General features: G+C 40.1%; 1 protein-coding gene across 1 annotated transcript in view; it reads right to left on the minus strand.

Annotated features, from left to right (window-relative positions):
- Positions 1 to 10,597: 10,597 nt before the first annotated feature.
- The window catches only part of LOC308079022 (antigen WC1.1-like), a gene marked incomplete at both ends in the record, with an annotated part of 58,510 nt that continues 55,224 nt past the window's right edge, over positions 10,598 to 13,883 (minus strand). The window contains 4 exons of the mRNA XM_080420359.1: positions 10,598 to 10,917; positions 11,361 to 11,654; positions 11,920 to 12,237; positions 13,083 to 13,230. Of these exons, the coding sequence (XP_080276485.1) occupies positions 10,598 to 10,917; positions 11,361 to 11,654; positions 11,920 to 12,237; positions 13,083 to 13,230 (1,080 nt within the window). The remainder of the gene's footprint in view (positions 10,918 to 11,360; positions 11,655 to 11,919; positions 12,238 to 13,082; positions 13,231 to 13,883) is intronic.

The raw sequence follows: 13,883 nt of genomic DNA on the forward strand, positions 1-13,883 counted from the left end.
GGCCACGAAGGCCATGGCCGTCGTTGCCCCTTAGTTTGGCCTTGTGCCCCTTAGTTTGGCCTTGTGCCCCTCCAAAAATGGCATGCCCTGAGGCCACAGTGGCCTTAATGCCCCAGCTGACTGTGCCGTTTTCTCCTCTGTCTCTTTCTTGTCAATATGTAGACACCAGTGTCTCTTTCTTTTCAATATGTAGTCACCAGTGTCTCTTTCTTGTCATGTAGACACCAGTGTCTTTTGTTGAGATTCTGAATTCTTAACTCCCCCATTAAGTCCCCATCTTTAAACCAATCCAGTAACTTTGATTGGTGAAGGGCTGAGCATGGATCAGATTGTAAACACCAGTGGTGTGTTCTACCGTGGTACGCTGTATACGCTGTATGGCCTGCAGATGTTTTTCGTCGCCACCGTATACATTCAAAAACAGTTCGAAACGGCGTATCTGATACGTTGATATGCATCTGATACGCTGCACCCAGGAGTGGCTGCGCTGGGGGGACAGCAATACAAACAGCAAGAATGTGGTCTGGCCGTCTGACTAGTCTAACTCTGAGGTGAAGGCTTATGATGTGTGTGGCTATTGTTCTTGAGGTGATAATGGCTACTGGCGAAGGAATTCACACATTTCAACGACCTGCCATTAACTTCATTGAACGTAGGTCACTGAATTGAGTACTTCATTAGTATTCAAATTGCGCGTCATAGCACAGCAAAATCTTGAATCTTCAATACAGTTTGTGTCTTCAATGCCAAGTTAATACTATTCTGTAATAGATACAGGAATGCTCGCTGCTAACACTGCTATTATATCTGATAAGCCTAACCAGCATTTATTTATAGCAATCCTTGCACTTATATGGTAATAACATTAAAAAAAAATGCATCTAAGGCTAAAAGCAGCACGTGGTTGAGTTACAGGGTGATTAACATTAGAAACAGTAGAAAATCAGTACAAAGCATATTGTAAGTGTACTCAGTGTTACTGTGAAACTGGGCCTGAGTGGGCCTGGCCGAGTTTGCGTGGGGCAGAAACGCGCACGAAGCGGGCGCAATTTTTTGTGTGGGAGGAACTAGGGGGGCAATAGTTATAGTATACCCTCCAAAACAATCTAGAACACAACACTGGTAAACACCATACTTTATTTATTTCACTGCAGATAGTCTACATATTACATTTAATTAATTATTTCTATGGACTAAAATCATGTTTTATTTGATGGCCTTCCTGCCCTGCCATTTGGCCTTTGTGCCCTCCAAAAATGGACAACACCAAAGGCCTACTGCACTACATCTTGGATCCAAATATTATACTTTTACTCCACTACATTTACTTGAAAACTTTAGTTACTTGTTACTTAGATTTTGATTATTATTACAAAACCTACAAACAACTTCAGCTCTATATACATTTTAGCCATTTGAAAATAGCCGCTCTACAAGCGACGCATTGTGAGCTTGTAGATCTGCTATTTTCAAAAGATTTGTATACATTTGGAAAACTTGAAATGGTACATTCTGCATAATGAGTACTTTTACTTTTGATACTTTAAGTACATTTTGATGCCAATACTTTTGTACTTTTACTCAAGTACATTTTAAATTCCGGACTTTTACTTGTAACAGAGTATTTCAACATTGCAGTATTGACACTTTTACTTAGTAAAGCAATTAAGTACTTTTTCCACCACTAGACTGCTTCTCCTGTCATACTGTGTACTACTCAGTCATACATACTACCGTTGGACCATAACAAAGCCACATACAAATGCTTCACACTACAACAATTGTATTTATAATATAGTGCCGTATAGTCATTTGTTAGGAGTAGCCAAGTGCAGCCTATTTGTTGGGGGTCACACATTTTTTCCCTCATAATATGGGGTTGTGGTGTGAAAAAAGTTTGAGAACCCCTGATCTACACCAAACAAAGGCCAACAGTAGTATTAGCCATACAACAAGGGAAAAGCATAGCAATAAACAAGGCTATTCAGTGCAACACAACACATGGCTGATCTCTGGCCTACCATGAGTTCTCCTTCACCCTGCCTGAGAGGCAGATCTCCATCATGTGCAGCAGAGTCAAAATGTCTCTCTACTGGGAGGAACTAGACTTTATTAACTTCCTGATCATGTGACTAGGTCAGGTGCAGTGGGTGCACCATTCACCATGGATTTCCACATAAACTTGACTTTATCCACTTGAATTTAGCATCACAATGTATCGCGAGCTGGCAGATTGGTTATTTTCGGCCCAAATATGAGCACAAATAGGACCTATCCTTATAGGGTACTCCAGTCAACTAAGTATATAGAGTGTAAGGGGTTAAAGTCCATATTAGAATGCTGCCATCAAAGCTGAAACTTAAATTGGGTTACATTACAAAATACATCTTGCATTAATTTGTTTAAGTTAATTGTCGAAGCAATCTTTTGGACAATGAGGATGTTATTTATGGACGGGAGACTAGTTCCACTCTAAAATCACAAGATTCATCAATGGAGATAGTTATGAAACACAACATCATCTTCAGTATGAAAAAATTGCTCAGTTTTTATTTATGTGTCTTTTTATCTGTCTCTCAGCCTTAAAGGTATAGTTCACCCAAGGTATAGTTGACCAGTAGGCAGCGGTTCCGGTACCGCTGCCGGTCATCAAATTATTGGCTTAAATGCATTATTAACTCAGATACAGATTCAATCACAGCAAACTGAAGACCATGGACAATCTCCATGATATAATTGGAAAGAATGAAACATCTTGTATTTTGTTAAACAGTGTTTAACTTTAGATAATATGCAGAGATTGTTTATCAGAGCCAGAGTATGTATTCCTGTTGTTTAAAGAACAGCCACTAGGTGACAGTGTCAGCGTGTGTTTGTCTGAAGGATGACTTGTTGATGTAGTTACAGTTTAGACTTGACTTTACCCTGAATGGTTTGGACAGTTCATGTTTTGATTAAGCAGGCTTCGGAGCGGGACCGTCCTCCGCTCCGATGCCGCTCAGTGCGCACCAAATTGTCAATAAACAACACGTTTGAGCATGCTTGGCCCCAGTAGACCGGTCCACAATGCACCTCTGCTTTGTCTACATCACTATTGTGCTTAAAGTTTGCCAAGTATTACAAAAAAATTACAGACAAAACGCACCGGCCCTCCCTTAAGACAATTTTAATATAGGTTATTAACATTTTGTCAGAACTCATTTTGTAGAATACCAATTATAACCATAGTTTAAACATTTATTGATTGATTGATGTACTTTATTTAGTAAGACATGAGAACAACAGTACATGGAAGTACAAATTCACAATACAAGGTCTACTAAACTGGAAGACTCATAAAGCACTAAGCTTGTTTAAAATGAGATCCCCATGCACACAAATCTTGATGACATATAAGAGACAGACAGATATACACACTACTATACAGAACGTCATACAATCAGCTTACAGGTTACTGGTATGAAAAATGGAAAAATATGTACAAGAGAAGAAAAATGCGGGGAGGTGGGGTTGGGGGGGAGGTAGGTTAAGACTTTGACAGGGGCCATTTTCAAATTGCAGCCTCCTGAAGGTGTATCTTAAGGGCAGTTTTGAAAGTGAGTAGGGTTTTACACTCCTTTACTCCTTTTGGTAGGGCATTCCACATTTTTGTTGAATAGAATGAAAACGAGTTAATTCCCTTTGTTGAAAAAAATCTATCAAAAACCAATGGTAGTAAGTTACTGCAGTCTGCCTTGGTTTTGAGTCGGGTTTTGTAGTAAACTGCAATGTTGAACTCTGATAAAACTGAACTCTGAAACGGAAACTTTGTCACAAGATAAAACAGACATCAAGTACATTTTTTGTTATAACTAAATTTTGACCAAAAATGCAGTTGCTGCACTCTGGCTTTAGAGGTAAAGTATACTTGACATACAAAAATCACAATACCATGCATATATGATGTCATCAAACAATACAATATTTATAAACAACAAAGTTCTCATGTCATGGAGGCATTCACTATCTTCACAAGAGCCATCATACAGTAGCTAATGTGTGTCTTATAAAATATTCTATAGTCGTGTTGATAAGGATTTCTTAATTTTCTTTTTTAACGTAGCTGCTTCTCAATGGAACAGATAGATTGCATTATAGCAATGAATTAACTACTGATTTATGAACATTTAAAACACACAACACATGTTTAAAACAGCGTGGTTGTTGGATAAGGTCCCTATAGTGAGATAAGCCATTTTATTTTAATTAGATTTGTATATATGTTATACTCACTTCCAAGAGGGGTACAGATTCCTCAACCAATAGACATGGGCTGTGTTTGATGCCGGTAGCCACAAAGATTTACAACGAGGCACACAATGGTCGCCCTGTTCGATCAATAGACTAACTAGTTCTGAAGTAACAGCAGTACAATACTGTAAGGACACTGTCTGACATGGTTACTGTGTGAATTCTTATTATGTTTAGAGGGTGTATTATAACACTGTTTGTATAGCAGTGTTTCTCCAATGGGGTATGTTCACCCTTAGGGGTACATAGCGGTACTACAGGTCTTTTTTTTTACTGTTCAAATGTAAGTTTAAGTAAGAAAAAAAAGAATAACGCAGATAATAATAACCACCCTAAGCCTAAGAGCAATATATATATACAAGCTGGGATGTCAGGGTGTGTGTCCACATCATCATACACCTCCTCTGGATCCTCTACCTCATAGATCACTGCATCTGTACACACACACACACACACACACACACACACACACACACACACACACACACACACACACACACACACACACACACACACACACACACACACACACACACACACACACACACACACACACACACACACACACACACACACACACACGTTATTATTATCCTTCATATAATTAACGGAATGTCAGTCTGTCTGATACTTGGTTCTCCTCACTAGCTGAAGCAATTGCTCTGCACTTGCACATGGCCATTCATCATTAGCAAATGACCACCGTGAGGAAGCCTGTTTTTCACTTTACCCAAATTCAAGCTGTTTATTAGCGTTTTTATTTAAAAGAATATCGCCATGGTAACGGCCCCTTGAGCTATGGGTTTGCCCCCCAATCTATGGGATGAATGATCAAACTGCGCATGCATTGAATCCACAGACCCACTCTGTTAAGACTGTTGCCGTCTGGCACAAGCACACACAGACAACGTGCTTAAACTTAGAGGACTTTCATTTACGGTCCATGTACACTAAGAAAACATTATTACGGTTATCTGTCTGTGTGTGCACTGTGGGTCCAGGACACGGCGACGGGACGCGTGAGCGGTGTGTGTGTGTGTGTGTGGGGGGGGGGGTTCGCGGCGTGACTGGACGCGCTTGTGCTGTGTGTGCGTGTATATATGTGTCTGTGTGGGTTCGCGCGTGTGTGTGTTCACTCTGGGTCCAGGACGTGGCGACGGGACACGTGCGGGTCCGTCCGTCCGCCCGTGTGTGTGTGTGTGTGTGTGGGCCTGTGGGGGGACGCGGCGACGCGCGCGCATGTGTTGGAACTGTTGCAGGTACCAACAGTCACTTTCCATCCCTGATATACTGTCTGTGCCCAGCGCATAACTGCAAACTGCACTTTGGGTGCTCATATCCCCCACGGGTATGGTCTAGTTATTATTATTACACATAAAGGTGTAACAGTGGCTCCAACTTTCCTGCATGTTGAGTGTTGGTGTGGTGAGGTTGTGGGTTGAGGACCACGGTCACTTCTTCCTCATGGATGACATCATGAGACAAGGAGGAAGTACTTCCTGCTTCGTTCAGAGTCTCTGACCTGCATCCTGCTTCCAACATGACAAGAGAAGCACAGGAACTCAATCAACTTCAGACTCTGTGTACTACCTTTGTGACTATTTACCCTGTCGTTGATGTAGTGTTGATGCTGTTTACTCTGATCTCACTCTTACTCTGGATAAGAGCGTCTGCTAAATGTCTATTCTGTAAAGTGTTGTGGAGTGTCTCTATGGGCCCGCCCTGACCAGCGTCCTGTCAGAGGTAAGAGGTGTGCTCTGGCTGAGGTTCAGCACTGCAGACCATGTTTGACTCGCTCTACCTCTGCATGGGATGCTGTCGGGCGGTACGATACACACTCCACTGTTCTCCAAGATTGTTCGATGCCATTGAATTGTTTCTAATGGAATGCTTTTCTATTTTTAGGCCGAAAATATCCCGGATTTTGGAAGACAATTTATGTTTGTTTGCATTCTATGTTCATTTCCCTTAATAAATGACTTTCTTGTGAGACTACTCGCTCTCAGCGTCTTGGCGTTGGTCAGCTTCCACAGTGTCAACATGTAAACTGTGTATGAAAGAAGACTAGTATTGTTTAGTCGTGACCAGTGGCGTCCCCAGGATTTACATTTAGGGCCCGCCCCTCTATTACCTCCAAAGAAGGTCCAATTTGCTCAGTTCAAAGCTTGTTGAATGCGTGACCTTTTCGGGTTATTTGTTTTTTTAGGGGAGGCGAGATCTTAGTTGGGCAGGCGACCGCCTGCCCTGCCTCTACAGAGGGTACGCCACTGGTCGTGACGTTGGAGCACATTGTGTCAACTATGATATAAAACAACCGCCTGACTTGACTGTTGATGAGCTTACAAAAAACAGTGATACAGTATTATACAGTACAGTGGAGGTATTGTACACTGTGTCATTGTAAGACTGACTTAAATAATGAATGTGTATCACTGTCTGGTGAGAATAAATAAATATCACTCACCAAGTTGATGTAAGACTTTCATTTCATTTGCAGTGATGCCAATCTCCTCATATTCAACACCTTTATCCTCTTTGTCTTTTTGTAAAGATTGTCTTACTAGATAACACAGCGGCAAAAACATTACTGTTGTACATGCAGTTTTACTGTACTTATTATTATGTAGGATAAAAATATCTTCACATTGGGCACACACACAGACACGCACACACACACACACACACACACACACACACACACACACACACACACACACACACACACACACACACACACACACACACACACACACACACACACACACACACACACACACACACACACACACACACACACACACACACACCATGAGTAGCCTACAAATATGTGTATTTAACAAATATCAGATAATTTCTTTGTCGTTCTGATGTTCAAGCCTCCTATTCACACAGTTTATATAAAAGAGAATATCCTATGCCTACAACCACGTTTATAGAATACATTAATATAATGTTACTCACAGTTGCTGGCCTGGCCTGGAATCAAACCTGGGACAACCAGGGCCTCCGGCTCCACAGACGTGCTCTCTAATGATTCTGCTATGACCGCTATGAATATACAGAATGGTATTTAGACAGATGCAAGGTTCATCGTTTACCTGCTATCATATAGTTTCAAATGTACAGCATGCTATTTAGATAGCATGTTGTTTAGACAGATGCTAGGTTCATTGTTTACATGATATCATATAGTTTCTTTGAGGCAATACACTGTTTTCTCTGTTCTCTGTTTATGTGACTTGTTTATTGACTAGTGTTCATGCTGCTTACTCTGATATCACACTTGTAAGTAGCCCTGGATGCGCGTCTAAATGTCTATTCTGTAAACTGTCAATATGTAAACACATTGTGTCAACTGAGATAACACAACCTCCTGACATTGACTGTTATATGAGCTTATATAGTGGAGTTATACAGTATTATACAGTCAGTGAGACTGAGTTAGATAATGAATGTGTGTCCCTGTCTGATGATAATGTAAATATCACTCACCAAGTTGATCCAAGACTTTCGTTTCATTTGCAGTGATGCCAATCTCCTCATATTCAACACCTTCATCCTCTTTGTCTTTTTGTGAAGATTTTCTTACTAAATGACAACACAGTTAGAAAACTACTGGTGCTAGATGTCAAAGAAAACATAGAAATATAATGTATCTACTGTTGTGCATTATTGTACTTATACTTGCCACAGCAGAACATTATCCTATTCACAAAGTTCAAATAAAAGAGAATATCATATGACTTACATAGAATACATGAATATCATGTTACTCACAATTAACAGTGACAAGCTTTCTCACACACAGGCAGAGGAGAATCAGCAGCATCACAATCACAAGGTTTGTGATAGCCTTAAGGATTTCAAAAGAAAATCCACAACCTGAAATAAAACATAATAAACAGAATTGGTTCACTCATCAGTGTCTATAGGTAAAATCACAGCATCTGAATAGCAAGGGAAATATTTTAAATGTAGTTCAATAGCATCAGTCGTTTGTGAACTGCTTATGAAAGTAGGTGTGGTACCTTTACAATATAATTATGAAAGTAGGTACTAGGTGTGGTACCTTCACAATAGAATTATGAAAGTATGTGTGGTACCTTCACAATATAATTATGAAAGTAGGTGTGATACCTTCACAATAGAATTATGAAAGTAGGTGTGGTACCTTCACAATATAATTATGAAAGTAGGTGTGGTACCTTCACAATAGAATTATGAAAGTAGGTGTGGTACCTTCACAATAGATTTCAGCGGGTTTGACTTTCTTACAAGACTTCCGGTGGACACAGTCTCTGATGTTCAAATTATCTTTTGTGCAAACCAGAGTCATTTCCAGGTCCTAAAGTCAAAATCAAAATTCCTTTAGTGTTTGAAAGTTTTTTACTCACAGTTTTCAGTCAGGAATGTCACACAAAAACATCTTTCATGTGAAATAATGTGCAGAAGAGACTGGAGTGACGAGATGTCTTATTATGTCAATGTGAACAGTTGTTTACCTCCTCTGTGGTTTTCACATGTGTCCTAACGTTCTCTATGACTTCACCACAACCAAGCTTCTTGCACAGCAGGTTCTTAAAATGCTTTGTTAAATTTAGGGGACACACATGCTCCCACTCATCTTGGTATTGGATACTAAGTGTGCCTCCACACTTCTCTGTGGTTTGGAATTGCCCTGTAACAAGTGAAAAGGAACCTTTTGAATGGAGATTATATATAGTATACAAGGGAAAACAATACAGGAAAACTAGAAAGATTATTCAACCACTAAAACAAGTAGAGAAATTACATGTATTGTCCATTATGTCTAGAAACTTGGGAATAGGTTCATGGGTTAAAAATCACGTTCCTATAGAGGACTTTACCCACTGCAATGTGCAGAATGTGTTTTACAGTCATAAATGATGCCATATGAACGTATTGTTTTCATTAGAAAATAGTATATCAGAAATACTGAAGTAAAATATGGACTAAATTCTTAAAGAGTCTGATATACAGTAGCTACTAGGCCTATATAAAATACAAAATGCAAAAGTGCAGACTCAAATCAGGTGAAATAATCACTTAGACAGAGCCTTTTCTTCATCAGAATAATAAGAGTATACAAGTATACACAATAATTCACCTGAACAGTAGACAGACACCAGTCCTCCAGCACACCGGCCCCGGACTGTCTCACACTGCCCAAGACTGGACTCAGAGCCCTGGCAACGGACGTGGTAAACATCTGACCCAGTACTTTGTACAGTACCATTTTTAAAGAGCAGAGCATTGCCACAGCGCTTCTCTTGGCAAACTATTTGTGAATGTTTGTCATCCCAGTGATCACTGCACACCCTGATGCCATCGATCAGCACCAAACCAGAGCATTCCGTATTACTTGAAGATACCTTGAGGCTAATCACAGGGTTATCTGGGAAAACAAAAACAACAACAAATCAACATGAACAAATAAATCCCACCAGATGTGATAGCGTTGAAAACATATGTTATGGGGTCATGTAGAGATGTCATTCAAACCATTTACTTGGAATACGAGGCATACATCCACTGAGCCTGATGAGGCCTGAATATCCCTCATCCAATTATGATCAATGAAAAATAAAACCCCATTTAAACATAAATCTGTCTTGACATTAAATCATCTTTTGAACAATAAGCAATCTTGTTAATATTGTTGTGTAAAAATGTACTGGTAAAATCATGGGTGTTAGATTATGTATTATTCATTTTTTGTTGTTTTATAGTTTTGGATTACTCTGTTTGGTAATACTATTTATTACTCTAGAATTGGAGTAGTAATAATAGTTTTTACTCTGGCATTGGAGGTAGACCCCTTGGTTCCCAGAGGTTGTATTTTCACGTTCACAGTCCCAGATGGTCTTCAGGTTCTTCATATCGCTACAGTTGAAGCTCTTCTCCCACAGATCAGAAGAACTATTTGATGCTGTATGGTTTTTATAACCGCCACGGTCCAGATCACGGCACAGTTTGTCTCCCTCTGTGTCTGTCCAGCCATGGCTAGAAACCATCCTGGAACCATTTTGACTGTAAACAAACACATGTCCCTCAAAGTGTCTTCCATGCTGTTTTGGACGTTGTAATCTGATCTTCTGCCAGTCTGAGATGAGAAATAGCAGACACACAGCATAGTTGATGAAAACCAATCAATATTTATCAGTTCAAGAGTTGTCTCAGTCCAAGAGGTTGTTGTTGTAAACTCATATCCTACCACAGTCCATGTTCACAAATGGACTGTTATCAATCAATCAAAACTAAGTCATGTGGAATCAGATGAAAGCATTTAAAACGTACCAGAACACTGGAGGCCACCAAGAGAACAATGTCCTTTGTCCTGTAAAGTAATGTTACAGTCTGCCAGCTTGTGGCTGTTTGCAGGACAGCTCAGTCCTGACACGACTTCAGGTGGACTTTGCGTTAAAGGTCCAAAGAATTCAACAGACTCGCCGGTCTCTCCACATTGCAGCTCTCTGCAGATGGTATTTTGGACATTGGTGTCCTTCAGGGTTTCTTTACAGACAGGGTATCGTTGGCCTCGATAGAGTATCTTCACATTTCCAGAACAATGATCTCTGGAATCCTTGAAATCAGCCTTGACACTGGCTGCATGGAAACAGTATAAAAACTTCACGTGAAACAGGTTTTCTATGCATGTACAGAGATAACATAATATCACAACTATAGCCATATACCACTGAAATAACATTATTATAGACAATGTTTTAACTTTAACAAAATCCAATTATGAAGATGAGGTATAAATTGACAAAAGTACATGGTGCACAGTCTGTCTTATAAAATCTAAGCTGAAGACATTTCTCTTTGCTAATGCCTTATACTGAGTTTTATTTATATATACATACATATACACACACACACACACACACACACACACACACACACACACACACACACACACACACACACACACACACACACACACACACACACACACACACACACACACACACACACACACACACACACACACACACACTAACAATCTACAAACAATTAGTATTCTAATTTTAGTGTAGGTATTTTACCCAAGCAAACAACGAAGGCTGGTTTGTCATCACAGTTGGTCTCTGGGTCTTTTTTCACGATGATGCTCTCAGTCAGGTTGGTGGTGTGATTGGTCGGGTACATTGCCAGGATGGTCACATCCCCCTTGATGTTCTGGTGGATCTCAGAGAAGGCAGGTCCACAGCCCAGGTCTTTACACAGCATTTCAGAATTAGCTTCAGTCCAGGTGTGTGCACACACCCCCCCACAGCCTGCGTGGGTGCACACCTGAACTGTCCCCCAACACTGCTCTGACAGCGTTGCTGTTATATTACCTGTTGAAATACACGTTAAAATCAAATGAAAAAAAATAGTGAGGATACCATGCAGGTGTGAGGTGTTACCAAACTATGAGGAGCAATAGAGTCAGGCCTACAATCATAAATACAAAAAACTAAATGTCATCTTAATATGATGGAAGCGCTACAGTAAGAGCTCACATCACTTAAAGCCGGAGAAAACTTTGTTTTATGAACATAGGTTATTATTATTTTTACAATGGTACAAATATAGCAACATCTAAAAAGGTTAACACATTACCTGAACATTCCACCAAAGCGAGGCTCTGATTGGATGAGGTCATGTTGTCCTTTGGACAGTGGAAGAGTGATGTCTCTGTGGAGGAGCAGTTATAGGACTCACTCCAAACATCATTCTCCATTCCAGGTTCTCCAGAAGGAACATGAGGGAACAGGGTGACATTAGTAGCATTCCCACAATGCATCTGTCCACACACCACATCAGCAGTGTGGTTCCACGTCTCATTGGTCCCTGAGAGCCAGTAGTCCTTCCCAGCATGCTCTACTGCCACCTGACCAGAACAGGACGTTCCATTCTTCATGAACACCACCCTGTGGTCTGAAAAGCAGGTAGGGGGGGTTATCACAGAATAACTTGTGTGGACGTGTGGGCTAACACCTACAGAAGCAACCTTCAGCCAATAAGCATAATGCAGAAAAAACTATAAGAATAGTCAATAACGTGAGATATCATGATCACACACACGCACTGTTTTTTAAATCACATACATTACGTTTTTTTAAATAGTTGTAATGATTCCTGCAGATTTGTAGGCCCATCTTATCAATGAAATGAATAAACAATATTGTAGCGCAACCCCAAAACACCCCCCCGCCCCCCCCCCCCCCGTTTCTTTATGTAAAAACAAAAAGAGAAAACAGTCGGCAACAGTCGACACCTTCCCGTGACCCCACTTTGGGTTGCGACCCATAGTTTGAGAACCGCTGCTGTAAACTTCACGTTTGAACATTATTTGATTTGTTAACTTTGCTGTTGTAGGCTACCCACAATTTTGAAATGACTCAATAATTTGTGCAGGATGTCATGTTCTTCTCTATCTGTCCTTAATGCTGCTACTGTGCTTCGTTGAGAATATAAATCACAGGCTACATTGATTACTTATACATGTTGTATTTTATTCACATTTATTTTTCTTGTATTACGTCGCAATAGCTCTGTCACAATAGACATATTGGCTTGTTAATCTCAAGACTACAGAATGAACTTAATGTTTCTCCATTCATATTTTTTATCATTGTTGATTATCATTTGTTAGTCTGAATTGAATTATGCTGCTGCTACCATGACCCCTTCAGAAGCATTCATAGTCATTTTTTTAAATTACACTTTAAATCACAAAAAACACCTGGTGATACTACAATAATGCATCATCATGCTCTTACTTTCACAGGTGACATGAGCAGTGGAAGTGCATGGGACAGAGTCATTGTACTTGGCCTTGCAGTGCCACAGTGACGTCTCAGTGCCATTACAGTTGACATTGTCCAGTATTCCATGATGTCCAGTTCTGGTGGTGCTGGTGTAAATCACCTGCAAGAACACATTCAATGTATTCTGAATAAAATGCAACACTAATACTTTCTGAGTGAAATTATCTGTAGGAGGGATAGTGTGTGTGTGTGTGTGTGTGTGTGTGTGTGTGTGTGTGTGTGTGTGTGTGTGTGTGTGTGTGTGTGTGTGTGTGTGTGTGTGTGTGTGTGTGTGTGTGTGTGTGTGTGTGTGTGTTAGAGATTCCATTCCAATGTGTATCCATTCCAATAAGAATGTATTTTCTCACAAAAGTGGGGTTACAATCATCAGGAAAAGTGGGCATGGCCACTTTTCTGCCAAGGAGTGGTTTTGGTGCAAAGCAAATGCTAGCAATAGATTCAGATTCATAAAAAACACTCACAAGCTACTTAAAGCATATTTTTCACATATAATGTTGCGGGTATACCAACATTCAGCAGCTGTCACTGATTCCCCAAGGGAAGTTAAAGTTAAACGTTTTGATAAAGACATTTCTTGGTATGTAATTTGTTGCCAAGTTTGGCCATTTTTCTTATGATATTTTCTGATTACTGATGTGGATGGGGAACCTGTGCAGATATTGTGCAAAACTGATATAAGTAGAAAGATACAGTAGTAATAACATGGTATTTAAACCACAGCACTAAAAATGTACTGGAAATGCCAGTACAATG

Source organism: Gymnoscopelus braueri, assembly GCF_963280865.1.
Source record: "Gymnoscopelus braueri genome assembly, chromosome: 22".
NCBI lineage: Eukaryota > Metazoa > Chordata > Actinopteri > Myctophiformes > Myctophidae > Gymnoscopelus > Gymnoscopelus braueri.